Source organism: Gymnoscopelus microlampas (genome assembly GCF_963454915.1).
Source record: "Gymnoscopelus microlampas genome assembly, chromosome: 1".
Taxonomy (NCBI): domain Eukaryota; kingdom Metazoa; phylum Chordata; class Actinopteri; order Myctophiformes; family Myctophidae; genus Gymnoscopelus; species Gymnoscopelus microlampas.
In genome coordinates, this window is record NC_139962.1 from 33,140,204 (window position 1) to 33,161,491 (window position 21,288).

Below are 21,288 nucleotides of genomic sequence, written 5' to 3' on the forward strand. Positions count from 1 at the left end.
CCTATAATGACATGCCACAATTGGAATGTCAGGTAGAGAAAGTGGTTAAGTTTGTCTGTGGGTTTTTATAAATATTTAACCAATAACAATGTATTAACAAAAACTTGTGACTAAATAATAACTACATTGGATCCATTAGAACATTGTTTTTCCATTTCCTGAAAAGTAACGGTTTTGGACATACGAGGTTTCCAATCCGACAGCGACAATACTGTATATCACACACCAGATGTGCGTTCATAGATCCAAACACATATGTACAGTTACACAAATAAATGTACACACTCACACACACACACACACACACACACACACACACACACACACACACACACACACACACACACTATGCTTGTGTATAAAATAACAACTGTGTCCGCACCGTGAACCCACAGATGTTTAGATGATGCTAAATACCTTTAGGCTGGATTCCTAGTGGATATGAGTGCGTGGCGATGTGCACGTATGTGATTAGCTCTGTGTGTGTGTGTGTGTGTGTGTGTGTGTGTGTGTGTGTGTGTGTTTACAACAGGATGGCTCAGTGCTGCAGACAGTAGTAGCTGGGTCAGGAGCTGTTCAGAACATTGTCTGGATACCAGATGTGGGCGTCGCCATTTGTCCCAACAGGTCAAAGGTAAAACCTTCCCTCAGCCAATTAGGACTGCAACTATCAATTTTCTTAGAAATGTTTCTATCCATTACTTCTTCGATTAATCAAATTATTGAGAGGGGCAGGGTTTGGTTTTGAACAAACTGACAGTTTTTTTAATACTAAATTGATTACTCTGACTAACCACTTAAGCCCTACTTTATACTTTGTTGTATTATGGTGTCACACAAAAATAATGAAAATGTATTATCTACAAGCTCACAATATAACGTGTTGTAAGCTTGTAGATCGCCTTTTCCTGCTATTTTCGGAGGGAAGATTATTAGAAGTTTTTTTTCCTCTTCAAAATGTATTTTATTCAAATCATTTTTTTTTAAATAATCAATTAAATCAGTTTGTTTGATTAACTGTTGCACCTCCACATCCCAGTCTGCTTCATTGTGTGTGTGTGTGTGTGTGTGTGTGTGTGTGTGTGTGTGTGTGTGTGTGTGTGTGTGTGTGTGTGTGTGTTCTCCACCAGGACGTGCTAGTAGTTAACGTCTCTCCAGAGTTCGTGGCGTCCAACCATGTGCTGGCCACGTGCCGCACGGCTCTGAAGAAACAGGGTGTGGTCGGTCTCAACATGGCACCCTGTATGAGGGCCTTCCTGGAGAGACTGCCTGTCATGCTGCAGGAGCAGTACGCCTACGAAAAGGTAATCCACCACATACACACACACACACACACACACACACACACACACACACACGCACACACACACTCAAGCCTGAGGATTAGTTCAAAACTGGATCCTTATATGTCCATTACTCTCAAATATAAAGTTCCAGTTCACAACTTAACTACTTAAACCCTATATACGTTGTTGACCATGGCCACCCAAGGGTATATACTTGGTCCCCTCTTTTTTTCCATCTACAGTCATCAAAAATAGTGGGTAGATCAGCTACTTTCGACGAATCTTCACCTATTATGACATGCCCAGAATAGGGATGCTAGGGTTCATGTGGTTAAGAGTGTTGTAAAAAAAACACAACATAGATAAAAAAAATAAACATTATTTATTCAACATTTTTGGTTGGTTGTTTTTGTGCCGAATGTACGTCTCCGCTCAATGTAAACTCTATAGCTTGATCAGTATCACTTGCCAACAAGAACAGAGCGTCAAGAAAAAATAGAAAAGATTGTGATTTCTCATCATTTTCCAGCCTCATGTGGTGTGCGGGGAGCAGCTGGTCCACAGCCCCTACATGCAGTGTCTGGCCTCGTTGGCCGTGGGGCTCCACCTGGACCACCTCCTGTGCCGGGCCCCCGTGGCCCCTCACCTCCGACACCTCCCCCAGGAGTCTGGCACGGCTGTGTGGAGCGCCAACGAGTGGGCCTGGCTGGACTGCTTCTCCACCACGGTGAAGGCGGCAGAGGCTCTGGCACGAGGTGCCACCTTCCCAGAATCCTTCTCTGTGCCCGACCTGGAGCCCGTCCCCAAGGATGAAATGTCATTGCTCATGGTGAGGAACACTCACTGTGTGTGTGTGTGTGTGTGTGTGTGTGTGTGTGTGTGTGTGTGTGTGTGTGTGTGTGTGTGTGTGTGTGTGTGTGTGTGTGTGTGTGTGTGTGTGTGTGTGTGTGAGACCGAGAGAGAGTATGTGAGGTGGAATTATTAAGTCAGTCAGACAATTAGTATGCTGGGCCTAAACAAAGTAAACTGTCACATTTCTACTTGTAGTCCATAGCAGGAGCTCAACCTGGGGTCTCGACTCCCCGAGGGGTTGCCAGATGCTTTTCTGAATGTGTTTTCCTTTTTTTTAAAGCTCAAAATGAAAAGTTAATTATTTCAGTTTGTTCAGTTAATAATTCAGTTTAAGCACAGTGAAGAATATTTAATATAAAATTAACATTTTTCAGAGGAGGAGAGAGAGTAAGTGAGGGCGCTTGTGTGTGTGTGTGTGTGTGTGTGGACACACTGAGACAGACAGATCACGCTGGCCCCGCGCAGCAGCAGAGACTCTTCCTTTTTATTTATTATTCTGGGTATTGTAGCAGTCTGTATGTGTGCACATGTGTTTGTTCAGTGCGTGTGTACTGTTAGATCAGTGAATCGTGAAGGAGGGGGCTCGCAAGACTTGGCCAATATACTGTATACATACATACTGTGTTTATATATACAGTATTTAATTTGCTCTTCCTTTGTGCAGGATAACAGTAAATGGGCGTCTGGGCTGGATGAACAGATCATGTCTTGGGCCACATCCAGACCAGAGGTGAATCCATCCAAACAAACAATATCTTATGTCGCGCTTACGCTCTGTTGCACGATGGTGTCGGTTGCCGACAACAACAGATCTTCATGCTAACAACGTGTCACAATGTTCTTTTTGGCAAGCGACACCACTGTGCGCCGGAGTATTGATAGAGCCTCAGTTGTAATACAACAAGTGACAAAAGAGATAACACATTTTCCGCATCATTCGTCATAGAATCACTAACATAATTATGGTTATTTTTGTATGCGTGGCTGTGCGCTCAGGACTGGCATCTGGGAGGGAAGTGTGACGTGTACCTGTGGGGCGCCGGGCGGCACGGCCAGCTGGCAGAGGCTGGCAGAAACATCCTGGTGCCAACCACTGCGCCATCCTTCTCTCAGGCACAGCAGGTAGACACACGCATCATCGCACTGTAGAAAAGCATCGTCGCCTTGTAAACAAATGCATCATCACATCATCATCTCTCCTGTCCTCTCTTCTCCTCTCCTCTAGGTGGTGTGCGGTCAGAACTGTACGTTTGTGATCCAGCCCAACGGCACAGTGTTGGCGTGCGGCGAGGGCAGCTATGGACGCCTAGGCCAGGGCAACTCTGACGATCTGCACGTGCTCACTGTCGTCTCAGCCCTGCAAGGTTGTTACATCTGTTCATTGAATGTTTTGTTTGTTTTGCATCTTGGTTAACTTGTCTGCGTCTCTTAATCACTTGAACCCTAGCGTCCCTTTTTTGGGCGTGCCATTATAGGCGAAAATAGCAGATATACAAGCTCACTCCCAACCTGATGCGACAGGTTGTGAGCTTGAAAAAGTGAGCTTGTATTAAAACAGATCTTAACTATCAGCGTTGGCATCTCACTTTAGAAGAAGTTTGGACCTTATTTATTTATTATTATTTATATGTTTATTCCTGCTAATTTTTACTTCCTGTTTTGTTTAGTTTTTTGCCATCTGTAACAACAACAATGTCCTGAGGTTTGAATAAAGTTTCAGTGCCATTGGACCACAGGTTTCGTGGTGACCCAGCTGGTGACGTCGTGTGGTAGCGACGGTCACTCCATGGCTCTGACGGAGAGCGGCGAGGTGTTCAGCTGGGGGGACGGCGACTACGGAAAACTGGGCCACGGGAACAGCGACCGCCAACGGCGGCCTAGACAGATCGAGGCCCTGCAAGGAGAGGAGGTGGTGCAGGTTCGTCTCGAATGAGTCACAAAGTTGCAGCTCATTTTAGACTGTGCAAAACAGTCATGTTGGAATTTGTTAGCCTGGCGTAGCTAGACTATATCACTGCGTGGATATGAGTCTGGTGCTTCCATGAGGACGTTTTGTTTCCCAAGGGGCGGGATCAAAACAATGTCCCTCGACGCAATTGGTTAGACCTACAACCAACTACAATTACAGTCGCCCATATTCGAATACTGGGCCCTGATTGGTGCCCCACGTCTTCTGGGACAGGAAATGGATTCTCTATGGAGCGGTGCCAGACCCAAATCCCAGAGTGCAATTTGTTTTTGCACTCGCAGATTCGTCTGGTCCCAGGCTAGGAATTTGTCACCTATTTTAGTTAAAATTCACCTTTTGTCCCTCTGGATATGTTTCCCTAAAGCTCAATTTATGCTCCCATCGCGTTCAACGAACAGAACAGATCTTCAAACCAACCACGTGGTGCGGTGCAATGCCTTGTTATTTTTGAAGATCTGTTCTTTTCAACAAGCGACACCGTCATGCGCATGAGTATAAATGAGGTATTACATTGTCACGTTGATCATTGTTGGCTCTAGGTGTGCTTGTCAGGCTGCTTTCACATGTGTAAGTAGAGCAGAGAGATCCTTTCGCGGCCATGGTTGAACAGTGTGTAACAATAGCTCTCATTGAATAGTTATGACGTCACAGTCTAAATAGAAGTCCCACTTCCTTGTTCTGTTACGGTCGGATTTCACCCTGATGCATACCGTAAATGAGTACACATGAATCGTACTCCAGACCACCTTTTCCAAGCATACCCAGCACCGATCGACATCCGTGCTGGGTAGGCTACACAGCGTTCACACTATCAGAATCAAAACTTAATTCTCACATCACAGCTTTACAGGTGTAAAGAAGTGGGTGAAATTCTTTTGTGTGCGCTCTCCATTTGTAGTTTTCATGAGAAGGGAGGAAAGTAGATATCAAACCTATCTAATCAAACCAACTGGACTTTGGACTCGGATCCAGGCCTGAGTCTTTCATATGAAAGCAACCCCATTTGACCCACTCAATGTGTTGTCCTGGTCTAGATGTCCTGTGGGTTCAAGCACTCTGCAGTGGTGACCGCTGATGGGAAGCTGTTCTCCTTTGGGAACGGTGACTATGGCAGGCTGGGCCTGGGCAACACCTCCAACAAGAAGCTACCAGAGAAGGTTACCGCTCTGGAAGGCTACCAGGTTGGACAGGTAATGTACATCCATAGTTTTTCTGTGAAGTCCTTGCTACTATATTAAATGGAAATCATGTTTACATTTGTACTGTAGGTGACAGATTGTTCTTGGTGTGTCAGGTGGCGTGTGGTCTGAATCACACTCTGGCTGTCTCTGCTGATGGAATGATGGTCTGGGCTTTTGGAGATGGAGACTATGGGAAACTGGGACTTGGTAATTCCACAGCCAAGTCCTCACCCCAGGTATGACAGAAGTGCTCTTTCCGTATGTATGTTTGAATAAGATCAGTCTACATGCTAAGGCCCATTTATACTCTCCATTAAGTACAGTACATGTACGGATAACGACAGAGCCTTCTGTTTATTTGACCTTTGACTCTGAACTTCCCTCTTGTGGATTTATTGCTTAATAGCCATGTCAATATAAAGGATGCATGGGAAGTATGTGAGCAATGACGTTACATACAACAGGTCATATACATTTTTCGTACATGAAAGGTGGCATAATTGGGCCTTTAGCGTATTCTTAGGTTAGTATGTTTGAGCTTTTTCTAATGTTGTGTTTATCCTTTTTAAATCTCCTAGAAAGTGGACATCCTCTGTGGAATCGGCATCAAAAAAGTGGCCTGTGGAACACAGTTCTCTGTAGCTCTAACCAAAGATGGCAACGTATACACCTTCGGACAAGGCATGTATTGAGTCAGTCTTTATGTAAAACGTCTCTCGCACTCTCAGAACTTAACACTAAATGTGATTATAACTATGAGTATTTAACACTATTCTAGATACGAGTACCAAAAAGAAAAGAACAGATAATGAACTTATATTTCCAGTGTAACACTTAAGTCGTTAATTGACTCACCAGTGTTTTTCAAACATTTTGCGCCCTAGGCACACCTGTATTCATAACACAAATTGCTGATCTATCTAGCGATGCGATGTGCTGTCGCATTTTTGCAACAAAAAATACATTTATGAATGAATCACTTAAATTTTAAATGTTGACATCTCCAAAATATCGACGTCAAAATGTATACTTTTTTAGGGTATAGAATTTGCCTCTGTAAAAAAATACTGCTATAGTAAATAAAATACAAATTATTCCTAACTTTTTGTACAGTTGTATATATTGCAATAATAATGTGTAGTTGTTCCAAAATTCTAAGGCACACCTTGGGACTTGCCTCGCGTCACACCAATGTGCCTCGACACACCGTTTCAGCACCACTGAGCTTATCACCCCACCAGTCACGTTTTCTGTTCTTTCCTTTCTTGCAGACCGTTTGATTGGCTTGCCAGAGGGACGGGCACGGAACCACAATCGTCCCCAGCAGGTGCCCGCTCTGTCGGGGATCGTCATCCAAGACATCGCCGTAGGGGCCGAGCACACGCTGGTCCTCTCCTCCATGGGAGACGTCTACACCTGGGGCAGCAACTCGGAGGGACAGGTAACACACACACAAACACAACACACCTTATGGCAATGTTTCCACTGCTTCTATTAGAGTAAACATTTCTCCCAGTTTTAATTAGAACAGGGAGCATAACATTATGTGTTGTGGGCTGTGACTCACAAGTTTTCTTTTTGTTGTGATTTTTTGGGGCTCTGCACCAACTAGGATCTGCATATGAAGTTTTAACGTGTTTTAATGTCACAATACACACAATACATCTGTGGCAAGTTCTAGCAACACAGCTGTATTGTACAGCTGTGTTGAATGTCACAGTACAGGCTGTGACATTCTTGTACTTAGGAGGTTGTCTTTGCTACTATCGGCAAATGCTCGTCAGGGGGACGTGCTCTAGGCTCTGCTTTAGTATATCGTCTCTGTCGGGTGGAAACCTCACAAAAAGTTAAAATATGTAAAGACATATCTTTACATATTATGTGTCATGAAACAACTTGTGATTTAGCACTATAATAAAATTGATACAGCTGTATGTTGTAGAATAGATTGTATTATTATGATTATTATTGTTGTTATTGAATTGTGATTGTCACTGTGCAGCTGGGTCTGGGCCACACCAACCATGTGAGAGAGCCCACCCTGGCGGCAGCACTGCAGGGCAAGAACGTCCACCAGGTCTCTGCTGGCCGCTGCCACAGTGCTGCATGGACCGCCCCATCTGTACCGCCCAGAGCACCAGGTTAGACACACCACACAGACACACACACACACACACATTCATACAGCGCGTGCATACACACACTCACGTTATCTCTCACACACACACACACACACACACGTTTGTATTACTATACTTGTTACGACATCGTCATTTTAGGACGGCAATTTTTTGAATTCCATTCCTACCTTTTTTCTTTTTAAATTTGTTACCGTAATCCTAAAGCCTGATTTATGCTTTGTTGCGCACCGTTGTCACACACCAAAAATAGCCAATCTACAAGCTTCACAATCACAACATGTCACATCTGCTATTTAACTGCGCGCAACTATAGATCAGAAGTATAGATCAGGCATAACTCTTATCCTAAACCTAAACTAAATGACTACTCCTAACCCTAACCCCAAACTGAATATTTTCCTAAGTATTCGCAACTAGGGTGACCAGATATCCAGCTTTGTGCGGGATTGTCCCACATTTCCATGACTTTTAACGCATCCCCCAAAATTGAGACGCTGTCCTGCATTGTGACTGACAGGCTACATTTTTTGAAATGCACGTTTTGATATCTGTCTTTCATCAAATGGCTGAGTGGAGAAAGCGCTCTAATGATCCTCTTTAAAGAGAGCAATAAAGAAACATCAGGCATAAATCAACACACAGGTGCTGAGAGGTGTGCGGATTGCTAAAGCTCTTAACACATTGAGTGCCAAAAACGGTCCGGACCGTTTTTCATAATCCTAACATGGTGTGCCAAAAACGGTTATGGCCGTTTTTGGGGAAAAATATGAAAAAAAAAAAAAATTACGAAGATTTAGACTCCAATCCACCTCCTGGTTGAGTTTTGACTTCAAAAGCCTGTATCCCGGCTCCTGTGTACTTTTTGTTTTTACGATGTATTTTCGACTATTTTCAACTGGCTGCAACTATGGAACGGATTACCGAATGTTTTTAATCTTTTTCCCCGGATTGTACGAGACCTCTATGTGTGTAATGAGGGGATCACCGTGAGGACGGTGATCACTGAAAATGTTTTGTGACTACTTGAAAAAGGTCCAAAAATGGTTAAAATTCCAGGCACTGGAGGTACCCTGTTTTGAAAAACCCCTGGCACTCAATGTGTTAACATGAGCATGCAGCAAACTGGACGTTGTTAGCTTGTAGATCTGTTCTTTTTGTCACCTGACTCCTTTGCTCGAGTGTGTCTTGGTGCATTGATGGCACACCGGAGTAAGCGCCTCATTATTGCACCGTATGTTTGCTATAGGCCTGGAAATGGGGTGAAATACTTTGGAAAAGTTGTGGGAAAGTTTTGAATATTCATTTGTAAAAATGTGTGGGAACCCTGTGCTCTGCTCAAGCAGCACGGAACCAAACACGTTAATTAATTATAGGGTGTGCTTTACTAAATATTGTGGTCACAAATGCATTTATTTTGTCAAGAGACCACCGATCAAAGGAATCTCTGCAGCATTGTTGATCTAATCAAAAGCGAAATAGGAAAACTACATGCCAGGACTTTTACACCTCTGTAGCCTACTAAAAGAGAATGCTGTCCAACAAGTTCAAGTACGGAATCAAGAACACACTGTTAATTTACAAGCTTGTTTTACAAGCAACGGATGATATTTTGTAGGCTTTCTGTCTCTTCTCTTTTCCTGCGTAAGTATGTATTGTTAAGCCTGTTAAAATGTCTTGAGAAGGTTAATAACAAAATGTGATATATTAGGCCCAGAGGTCGACAATGACATCAAGGCATTTAATAACAAATTAAATATTAAATTATTATTATTATTGTCCCAATATTGTCTATTTTGCATTTGGCCCTCACAAGTATAGTAATACAAGCACGCGCGCGCACACACACACACACACACACACACACACACACACACACACACACACACACACACACACACACACACGTACAAACAGCTTGCAGACATAATGTCCCTGCCGTTAAAAGGAGAGACATTTAACCCATTAAAACCGGCAAAGCATCTGTCATTTTAGATTTTAATATATTGATTAATATATTGTCTGGAAACCTCATATGTTCAAGACTGTTCCCTTTCAGGATTCAAATTCAAAAGCATCAAAAGTACCAGATCTACAAGCTTGTTTCGAAGGCCTCAGGTCGTAATGGGTTAAGACGAGGATCAGACATGGTGTGTTGTTGTGTAGAACACAGAGATGGCATCTCATTGTGTAACCAGACACCAGCCTTGCTGTTGCATGAACAAAGGCTTGCTTGACACATGTTGAGAATGATAAAGACTGAAACTAGACCCTAATTGCAGTGTGGCAGTTTACATAATAGTTACATAATAACAAATGATTGCTTTACATAATGTATGGGTGTGATGGGAATAATTTATGGGCTTGATGGGAATCTACATTTTTGTACAGTTTTTGTTGTGTCTTAAATTAGAGCCTGTGATCTTTTTTTACACAAGGAACAAAAGTATGTGACGTACATGTAATGTTTTGTACATTATGTTTTGAGGTTAAGTGTGTGTGTGTGTGTGTGTGTGTGTGTGTGCGTGTGCGTGCTGGTATAAAAACATTTATTTTCAGTACATTAACGACAAGCAGGTGCATTTAATAATGTAGCCTAACAACAGTTACAGCATTGGATTGAAAACTAGTATTTGAACATAATGGAGTGATATAAAAATGAAATGTAGCTTAATCATCTTGCACAAGCTGATTCATTACATTACAAATAATGCATTTTGTGTGTATGTGGGGGGGGATTATTATTCGTTTTTAGAACACATTTTCTTCAGAATAACGAGCAGTTGGCTTGTAAATCTGTTCTTTTTGGCAAGCGACACTTGCTTCTCAGAGCCAGATCCGGGGACCACTAAGGGTCTAAATGGAGTAATGGACCCTTACGGGTCTGTAACTCTTGATAGTGTACAAATGGAACCAAATGGATCTGTAAGGGTCCATCTGGTTGCATTTGTACAAATAAATCACTTACAACTTTAAGGACTTGTACAATTAAAATGACACAGAGGATTTTACAGTGCAGATTAGGGTCCCGGAGATAAAGAAATTATATCAAACTGGGCGTTGTTGAAACGAAAAAGATTGAGAATCACTACGGGGTATAAATGAGGCTTCCGTCTGGTCTTCAGGTTCCTCAGTTCCTCTGCAGCTGGGTCTCCCCGTGGCCGTCCCTCCTCAGTACAGCGGTCTGAAGGAGGTGAGCATGGAGGCGGTGAGGGCTCGACTGCGCCTCCTCTACCACTTCTCTGATCTCATGTACTCCTCCTGGAGGCTGCTCAACCTAAGCCCCAACAATCAGGTAACCAATGGCAGCCACATGCACGCTCACATGCACAGTCACACACACTCTGTTGTACACAGTAAAAAACATTGAAACTAAACGTTGATGGCAATCCGGAAAGTAGTTTAATTGCCTTTCAGAGGATTAAAACATTTAAATCTGTTATAAAAATGAAAATGACTGCAATCTAACACATTGACTGTACATGAAGACTTGTTGAGATGCTGATGTGTTTTAGGTCATTAAGGCCTCTGAGATAAGGATTACAATACTGAGAGTACATTACAATACTTTTTGTTTTGGATTTAGAAAATGACATATTGTGGGTGAGGTCACTATGCCTTCAGTGTGCAGTGTGAGGAAGGGTTGTGAGTCGAAACCCCTTATCTAAGAATGGAATGTTCTTGCCTTTGAACAACTTATTATATATTATCTAAACTTTTTCTTCGCTAGGCATCAACCGATAACTCAACTGGATTTTGGTTTCACCCTTTTGGGCACGGGCGAGTTTCCATCTAGCTCTGATAGTCAGGACTGGAGAGCTTGTTTTTTCCCTGACATTATGTTCTATCACAAGATTTTAAATGACATCGACCAATGTAAAGAAGTCAACACTCTCTCTGTTCTCCATGTTTGTCAGTGTAATAATGCTAAACATAACACCCTTCCAGAGCTGTAATTCCCACTACAACGCTGGTACATGGGGGATCGTCCAGGGACAGTTGAGGCCCCTACTGGCCCCCAGGGTCTACACTCTTCCCATGGTACGCTCCATAGGCAAGACCATGGTCCAGGGTAAAAACTACGGCCCCCAGATCACCGTCAAGAGAATCTCCACAAGGTTAGTACTGCAGGGTACCCTACTCTGAGCATGAAAGATTGTGTATGTACAGTGTATAATAGTTAGGAACCAAATGGACCCTTACAGGTCTGTAACTCTGAGAGTGTACGAATGGAACAAAATGAACCCTTATGGGTCCATTTCCATGTGTCCATGTTTACACTCTTAAGAGTTATGGGGGTCCATGGAGTAATGCTTACTGTATACCAAACTGAGGGCTCTTGAAATTAAAACGTTTGAGAACCACTGCTCTGTCTACACTGAGCATATATGGATGTGTATGCATGGTACTATACACGCCCCTGGCATGTATGGTTGTCTATGTGTAATCTCGGCTCTACACCAGTCCCAAACTGGCAATGGGAACAGAAGTACCAACTGGGAAATGTAGCCGTCGGGTGGATACAATCACATAAACCACAGATGTCTTAATGAATTCAATCTGATGCTACCAGTGAAAACACTTTGATTGTTCGGGGACAGAAACGCAACAATAGAACTATTTTAGGATATACTGTATGAGGGCTGTTGAAAAGCTTTCGCACACCAGGTTAAATGTCTTACATGTGCGTAGGCGAAGCACACAATGATTAATGAGGCACCAGCACACTGTCTGACTGGCACAATACAAGAGAAATGTATTAAATGACGCAACATTTCATCAATCCAAGACATTCCTCAACCTTGAAGAAGGTCTAGGTGACCGAAACGTTAAATTGTCCTCATTTGTTGATAGAAATAAATACTATACCACTTCTTCCACATTGTGGACTTTATATTACTGTACATTTGATATTAGATTTTTTATATATATAAATAATACATTCATGTTGTATCTGTATAAAAAGCAGTTAATTTGATAATGGAATCCGTATTGAGCTTTTTTATTTTATTGGTTGCTTTAAAAAGCTTTTCTGTATCCTGCTATATGCATTTAATGCTGAAAACTGCTATGTAAAAACCCAATAAACAAAGTTAAAAAAAAAAAAAAAAGCAGTTAATTTATCTGCACTACCCACATTTGAATTAAAATGAGATGGGATGACCTTTTAGAAAATATATATATATAAATATATATATATATATATATATATATATATATATATATACATATAAACTGTGTACAGTTGCATGCTTGTGATCGTGGGATCCATCCTAAATGTAACATGTAGTTCGCTTGTAGATCTGTCCTTGACAGACACTGTCACATGACTAAGTATATATTGGGCATAATAATCTTTTAACTTAAGTTTCTCCTCTTTCTTCTATCCATCTTCCTTTCCTCTCACCTTACACCCCTCCCCCCCACTGTTCCCTGTCTGCCTGTAGGGGGCGTAAGTGTAAGCCCATCTTTGTTCAGATAGCCCGTCAGGTGGTGAAGCTGAACGCCTCGGACCTGCGCCTGCCCTCCAGAGCCTGGAAGGTGAAGCTAGTGGGAGAGGGAGCTGACGATGCTGGAGGTGTCTTTGACGACACCATCACTGAGATGTGTCAGGTACTTGCATACAAACATGACATACGACATGTATACACTACCGTATCGTCACCTTCTTAAACTAATGGCAGTAATTTTATATTTTAGCCTAAGTCAGCTCCTCATCACACTGGCCACCTGTCTCCCTAGTGTGACTTAAACCAAAATAGACATTTTTTTTGGCCTAAGTCACATGTTTTTGTGACTTAGGCCAAAAAAATGGCCTAAGTCTGGAGTAAACCAGTAAATCATTTGGCCAAGTCAGGTTTAATCCAATTAAAATCTCTTATACATAACTGACTGACTGACTGTTATTTTTATGTTAATAGTCATAATTTGTTATGAACGTTTTGGGTGAAATTATTAACTGTTTAACTGCCAGTAAAATTGCACCCCAGTGCCAGCAAAAACAAGTGTTTTTACCTAACTTTGTAAAATCATGGAATATTTTCTGTGAACGCTGTCCACACAGGGGTTATCTCCTGGTTCTGAGTGAAAAACAAAATAAAATTAAAAAAATGGATCAAGTACCAATTGACTCGAAAACGTGTCCATGGCAGTAACGTTTTGTTTTGGATCAGTTTTTTATTTTTTCTGAAAAACGTACTTAGGCCATTAGTTTAAGAAGGTGACGGTATGTTATGTTATCACAGAGATGCACCAGGTACTACGTACATATGTACGTACGTAACTCTCTACGTACGTACATCTCTGTGATAACATAACATTATGGTAAAATATGGTAAGACACACCATACGTATATATTTTGGCCCAGGTTTGGTCCTCTATTACACACCTGTCACTCTGTTTGTGTGCCAAAGGCTTATTTCTCATATCATTTAGATATTTCAAGTTGTTGTCACTGGTGTGTGTGTGTGTGTGTGTGTGTGTGTGTGTGTGTGTGTGTGTGTGTGTGTGTATGTGTGTGTGTGTGCGCGTTCGTTCGTGCGTGTGTGTGTGTGTGTGTGTGCGCACGTGAGTGTAGGAGCTGGAGACGGGAGTGGTGGACCTTCTCATCCCCTCCCCCAACGCCACAGCAGAGGTGGGCTACAATAGAGACAGGCAAGTACAGCAGATCTGTTCACAGCTATGAAGTCACTGAGGTCTGCTCCGGCTGTGTTGTACAAGACAAAATACAAATGTCCACCATCAACATCTTAACGGAAACCGGGAAAGCATCTGTGTCATTTTAGATTTTTGCGTTGGCTATGCAAAAATAGCAGATATACAAGCGCGTCACTTTGTGCCGTGCTGCTGCGGGCTTGTACATCTGCTATTTTTTAATAATCTTGAAAGTGTGAGAACTACTGCTTCAGAGGGCATTTGTAGAATCGGCCTCAGGTCTTAATGGGTTAAAGATTTAGAATAATTTATAGCTAAATAAATTTACTTTTTGTTACCACCGTGCTCTGACTCCTCTGGTGTGATATCCTCTTAGATCAACATTTACGTTTCGGGTATCCAGCCTTCGTCAGTCAGACTGACGAAGGCCGGATAGCCAAAACGTTTGTTTCATTTTAGAGACATAAGAAATAATAAAAAAAGTCAACTCACTCTTGCCACTCTGAGTGCGACCCATTACTTTTATAAATGTAAATGGACACAGAATCACTGGATTGGATAGAGCACAGCTCTATTTGAAGGCGTGTCTTAGTCATTATTTTGTGCAAGCATGTGTGTGTGTGTTGCATACATATTTGTCTTATGCAACTGCTGCTTCCAGTGATGTAACATTCTCAAGGTCAGCAGTGCCGATAGCTCCTTTCCAAGACTCAAACCAAACAGCCCTTGGATTTGAATTCCCAAAACATCCCAGTCTGATGTGTAATTCTTCTGCTACAGTCAGTGTGAAACATAACATTCTGCTATCCACATACATCCTCAGTGAAATCAATGATTCTAATCACTCCCTTCAACTTAGCTGTCTTGTTTCTTATAAATGAATAATAATTATTTAGTCACCATCCTTTGGGGTATTCTTTGTCACTTGTGTCATTTTCACATGTGTGAAATGTGTCCTCTGCATTTACCCATCCTAGCTATTAGGAGCAGTGGGTGCTATTAGCCCATTTAGACCGGGAAAGAATCTGTGTCATTTTTAGATTTTTTGGGGCTATTCAAAAATAGCAGATCTACAAGCTCATAGCGCGGCACCGAGTGCCGCACTATGAGCTTGTATATCTGCTATTTTTGAAAAATATGCAAATCTTTTGAATATATATATATATATATATATATATATATATATATATATATATATATATATATATATATATATATATAATTTTTTAAAGCATTTATAACTCAAGTCTTTGCTTCTGGGGAATTCTACAAATCTCTTCTAAATCCGTTTTTTGAAAAAACACATGTTGCTATAATCAGTGCAAACTTTTTTCATGTCATGGAAGCAAAGATTTGAGTTAAAAATGTTTGCTTTAAAAAAAAAGAATATATATATATATATATATATATATATATATATATATATATATATATATATATATTCAATGATTTGCACACATTTTCACGATTTTTCTAAAAATGGCAGATCTACAATCTTTATATCTGCTATTTTTGAATATTTTGAATTTTATAATATATATTTTATAATAGAATATTTTTGAATTTTGACACATCGACTGGGCGGGCTGGGGGGGGGGGCAAACCGGAGACCTCCTGGTTCCCAGACGGCCTGGCCTGGTTCTCAACGTGGGGTGCGGAGACCCCCAGGGCCAGGGGGTCCTTGAAGGGGGTTCCAGGGGTTCCACAGCTGAATAATGACCAATTGTCCCTGTAGGTTCTTGCTGAATCCATCCTCATGCCTGGACGAGCATCTGCTTCAGTTCAAGTTCCTGGGGATCCTGATGGGCGTGGCCATCCGCACCAAGAAGCCTCTGGACCTGCACCTAGCGCCGCTGGTATGGAAGCAGCTGTGCTGCATCCCCCTGCTGCTGGAGGACCTGGAGGAGGTGGACCTTCTCTACGTGCAGACGCTCAACAGCATCCTGCACATAGAAGACAGCGGCATCACCGAGGACAACTTCCATGAGGTGGGAGGTTGGGCCGCTAGCAGGGAAATTGTGTTTCATGCATGCTTGTATGCATACCAGGGCTGGGCAATTAATCGAAAATATAGCAACACGGACACTCATGTACTGTAGGTTAATTGAATAATTGAGAAGCAGCTTTTTTTATACACTTAATTTAAAGTTTGTATATATTAACGAATAGTCACGAAGAAATTTGCTGATTACTATATTGTTATTTGTTGTACAGTGGTGGTGTACGAAAATTGCAAAAATATACTTTTTTTAATAATAGTTAATTAATCATCATCAAGGCAAAAGTTTTAAATAATCGTGATATTTATTTCAAGTAAATGGTGCATTTATATAGCGCTTTTATCCAAAGCAATTTACATAGATTGTGCATTACGTTGTGCACCCATTCACACACATTCATACACTGATGGCAGAGGAAACCATGCAAGGCACCAACCTGCTCATCGAACTGGGAACCTAGTGGTTCCTATCCCGCCGCTCTACCGGCCACTCTACCTGGCATATGTCCCAGCCCTAATACAGTACATACATTAACATCTGCATAAAAGGGGCATCTGGGTGACACAGGGGAGAAGTGCTCACCCATCACAGTGGAGACTGGGGGTGCGATTCCTCCACGGTGCATCCGGCTTCGCCCGGGGCGTGCCAACAAACAAAATTGTCATTGCTCATGGGTGGGAAGCTGTCCTTGTTTGGTTGCTGCTATTGTTTGGCTGGGAGCAGAACTGGGAGGTATTGCATGTTCCCCTGCATGCGTTAAGTCAGGTGAAACAAAGTATTTGGTGTCTCGTCTCCATGTCCACTGTGTATCAGCGGAGATGTGGTTGTCTTCCGTGCAGGTTGGCAACCACAGGGACAGTGTTCTGTACTATACTGCAGGGGTTTTCAGCCGGTGGTGGAGGTATTGCAGGTGGTCTCTGGCCATGCATTTTTTTATTTTTTTACTTTTAATAACTTCTTACTGTATGGTGTGTGTGTGTGATATGAAATGTGAGCTTACCATAATCACAGTAATCCTTAACCATATTCCATCATATTCAAACAAAATCACTGTATTTTATTAGATATTATATTGATATTATAGCTATTTTCTCCAGCTCCCTGTGGTGCATGAACCCCCCACCACTATTGTGTGGGGTGGGTCTATGATGGACCCGCCACGCACAATAGTGGTGGTCCCCAGGTTGCTCTTAGTCAGGATGGTGGTCCCTGGGTCAAAATCAGTTGAAAACCCCTGCTATACTGTACTACTGTATTGAACTGTACTGTACTGTATTGTTCAAAGGGAATTGTCAGAACAACTAAATTGTGTAGACAAATATGCGTACAGTTCCAGTTTACTAACAATACAGTGGATGAAAAACTCTCACATACTCCAACCATCAGCAGTAAGCCTTGCAGAGCCATGAGGCCCATAGGTCAGGAGCCTATCCCCTGTTTCTGTAGTGTGAGGCAGCTTGATCTACACGTGCACCCCCTGGACATGACGCTAGTATGTCACAGGGACTTACCCCCAATCCAACGCTTGATGCTGAGTGCCAAGCAGGGTGGCACTGGCAGCTGTTAAAACCATCAGCAGACACTCGTACAAATATCCAAACACAAACACTAACCCAAAGGCCTCGGAGAAAAGAAAAATTGGAAAAATGCAAATTGTGTGGCCTCCCTTTGCCAATACTTCTATACCCAAAGCCTTGTGACCAAGTCTGTTTTTAATTCTTCACATTCAGTGAAAACCAAAACAAATTTCCATTGATGTCACGTGCTTTAGCCACGATTCCACCCACTAAATGGGACCAGGAGCGGCATTCAGTTACATGTGTTGACTGTTAATGATATATCTAGGGTTCGATTTGTAAAAAGAAAAAAGAATAGACTGTCTACAAGCTCACAATGCGCTTGTAGCTCATTTTTTTCTTCTTCTTTTTTTTATACATAAAAAAAGATATTTATTTGAAAAATAGGGACGCCAGTTGGTTAAACTGTAATATTACCAAACATAAATATCAAACATATCAGACAGTCTACTTTTCCCAAAAGGAAATGCATGTATTTAATTCAGTCTGACCAGAATCGGGCATAAAACATTGGCTCCAACCGGCCATAAAAATGAGTGACCAGAGGGAGATATAAAAAGCAGAAGCATGAATAACCCCCCATCCTCCCCAGCAAATCCAACCCTGGATATATCAGGAGAATGAATCTACAGCTTGCATACTGTACTTACAGACCCCCCCCCCCCCACCCCTCCCAGAGCCTGCTGGAGCGGTTCTGAATAAGCACCCTCAGCGCTTCTGTGGCTCTTGTTACGACCCATAACAATCGAACAGGCCAGAACGCCAGCCGCCCCGCCCCACAGATAGGCTTCCAGCCTTCCACAGAGGGGAAGCGAGCGTGTGCTAAAGCCCCTACCCTGTCCAAACATCCTCGCACAACCCCTGCACTGTAAAGAACGCCACGGTCACTGTTGATGCAGCATATCCTGTCTGGCGGAGACCTGGCACCGCTCCCAGCCTTGTAGAGAGGATAGAAAAGAGGCTTTGGAACCGGAGCCCATAACCCCGCCATGGCCAGCTCACTCAGCCACGCCACGGGGCGGGACGAGAGGAAGGGCTGCATCTGTTCCTTTGGCATGAATGAAGGGAGTGTGGGCGGTAGAGAGAGAGAGAGAGAGAGAGAGAGATGCCTTGTCTCTCTCCTTCTCTGCTGGCCGTTGGAGAAAATGGCAAACGTGTGAATTGCATCTAGCTAGTTGGCACCGAGTGTTGCCGCGATATTATGATCCCCTAATGCTTGTTGTGGTGAAAGAATGATGTTCGGATCAGTCTCTCTTTATTCCAGTCAGGGGGATGCTTTTCCGCAGCACATTCCGTTCTATAGAAGAGACTAAATATATTAGAGCCCCGACCGACGGCAGATTTTGGGGTTGTGAGCCGCACCCCACCGTAGAGATAACAATTTAAATTAAGTATATATATAAACTTCAATAAGAACTTTTAACTTTAATTATACAATGCACAAGCAAACAAGTAAATGTAAAATACACGCATGTACTGAACTTAACTGCTGCATCGCAACACATTTGTGAGCTTGTTGATTGTCTATTTCCGCTATTTAAAACAAAATTCTAGTATACAATATATGGTATACAGTATAGTATACAGTATATGGCCTGTTTTGGCCATAGCACATTGCAAGATTGTATGACAGGTAAAATGTCATGATTGTGACAGCCCTAGCTTCCATTCTATAGAAGAGACTAAACATACTGTTGAAATACAACAGGAATTTGAAATGCCATGTTGTCAAAACAAGCTTCTTTCCTCTCCTTGTGGAAAAAATGTCATGCTCACACCGCAGTCTGTGACAGATCCTTAGAGCCACATGTTGACCTGTATTTTGTACACTAATATAATTAGTGGATTCCGTCTCAAAGTGTAGTCTACTATTGTTTATATTTGGTAGTCTAGGACACGTGTGTAGGCTGCAGCTAGAAAGAGGATTGCAGCTGGTGTATTTGGAGAAAAGGAGTTCTCAAACACGCAAAGGTCTTGTGCCAGGGATTTTAGTCTACCACAGAATGCCGCATCTGTGTATAGGTGGGGCGATAACAGTGGAAATAGTGAAAACGAATGATCTGAATAGTCATTTTTATACATTCTCAACTTTTTTATGGAATTATTATATCTTTTTATTTTAAGGAGAGAATAAAACAAAAGGGGATTTTCAGTATACTCGAAACCCATAAAAATAAGTCCGGGACCCAAAAATAGGTCCTGGCTCAAAACACTGAGGACCCCTTATGCTTGAAATACTATGTAAAAACTCCATTACACTGTCAAGTAAACGGTAAAGTTTATAGTTTACCTACAGGGCAATGAGGGGAGTGGACGATGCAACAGCTACCGTGTTAAATGTTGTACTTAAACACCTGGAGGGGATCTAGAACCATGCACATTTAATTTGTATTGACTTTTCTTCTACTTTTAATTGTATTCAGTCACATGTTCTTAAACGTTGCTCTTATCTAATTTCATATAGATTTTAGTTTTTAGTGTTGGCTCACTGTCATAGCAAACACATCTCAGAGGATTCAGCTTAATGGTACCCTGTCCAGTAAACACTCATCTTCCACTGGAGCCCCTCAGGGCTGTATGCTTTCACCACCTTTATTTGTTTCATATACAAATGAGGGTCCGAGCAATCATGCATAAATCAAGATTTGTCAAAATAACAGATTGGACAAAATAACATTGTATTCACTGAAGAAAGAAAAGTTACATGGTGCTGTTTTAACTTTGATGTAAAAGCAGATGTTATACTGTAATGTTAAAAGGTAAATCAGTGGTTGTTAGTCTTCTTAAGGAAGTTGCACAGTTTTAATGTCGACGTGATACTGATGAAAAATGAAAAAGTAATATTATTTTCATTGAGATCCAGATGCCTTACAGCATACTCAAAACCAAGTCAAACCAAGTTTTTGGCTTGCCGAAAGTTCTCTTAGTTCGAATTTGTTTTATACTCAATGCACTGTGGGTGCTGATTGCTGAATGTTAAACCCTAGCCTTTGTGTACGATGCTGGAACAGTGATTTTGACACCTGTGACTCCGCTGTTTGTTTACATCCACCTCTGACGTGATATGACATAATTTAACAGATTTTGCCATTGCTGGTGACAGACACAGTGGACAAAGTGTGTGGCATGTGCTATATCTCTGTGAATTAATCAGTGGTGGAAAGTAACTAAGAACATGTACTCAAGTACTGTACTTTAGTGCAAATTTGAGGATTCTTTACTTTACTGGAATATTTACATTTTTCAGTACTTCTACTCCACTACAACTCAGAGACACAACGCGTCGCTAGATCTGCTATTTTCAAAAGATTTTTATTCATTTTGAGCACTTGTGAAATGGAACATTAGAATGCTTGCGAGTAAAACAGAGTCTTGAGCCTGGATTTAAAATATTCAACAGAGGAGGGCAGATCTAATGGAGAAGGGGATGCTGTTCCACAGCTTGGGGGCTGCGACAGAAAAGGAGCGGTCACCTCTGAGCTTCAATCTGGTCGTCGGGGCGGCTAATATCCCCAAGCAATGGTCACCGAGTTATGGCCATTTGAAATGTTAGACACTGCTGTAGTGCCATGTTTGGTGAGGATTGGAGCAATGGTGTGCCTGAGGCCGCCGGGGGACCCTGACGTGGCC

General features: G+C 42.1%; 1 protein-coding gene across 17 annotated transcripts in view; it reads left to right on the plus strand.

Moving 5' to 3' along the window:
• Positions 1–21,288, plus strand: part of herc1 (HECT and RLD domain containing E3 ubiquitin protein ligase family member 1) — a 105,549-nt gene that overhangs the window by 78,474 nt on the left and 5,787 nt on the right. For all 17 annotated transcript variants that reach the window (XM_084065338.1, XM_084065348.1, XM_084065342.1 and 14 more), the window contains exons 61-77: positions 533–634; positions 1,131–1,304; positions 1,816–2,115; positions 2,803–2,868; positions 3,135–3,260; positions 3,364–3,502; positions 3,875–4,056; positions 5,142–5,297; positions 5,402–5,524; positions 5,867–5,969; positions 6,560–6,729; positions 7,291–7,429; positions 10,552–10,721; positions 11,375–11,544; positions 12,874–13,039; positions 14,005–14,081; positions 15,817–16,069. In XM_084065338.1, the coding sequence (XP_083921464.1) occupies positions 533–634; positions 1,131–1,304; positions 1,816–2,115; positions 2,803–2,868; positions 3,135–3,260; positions 3,364–3,502; positions 3,875–4,056; positions 5,142–5,297; positions 5,402–5,524; positions 5,867–5,969; positions 6,560–6,729; positions 7,291–7,429; positions 10,552–10,721; positions 11,375–11,544; positions 12,874–13,039; positions 14,005–14,081; positions 15,817–16,069 (2,616 nt within the window). The remainder of the gene's footprint in view (positions 1–532; positions 635–1,130; positions 1,305–1,815; positions 2,116–2,802; positions 2,869–3,134; positions 3,261–3,363; positions 3,503–3,874; positions 4,057–5,141; positions 5,298–5,401; positions 5,525–5,866; positions 5,970–6,559; positions 6,730–7,290; positions 7,430–10,551; positions 10,722–11,374; positions 11,545–12,873; positions 13,040–14,004; positions 14,082–15,816; positions 16,070–21,288) is intronic.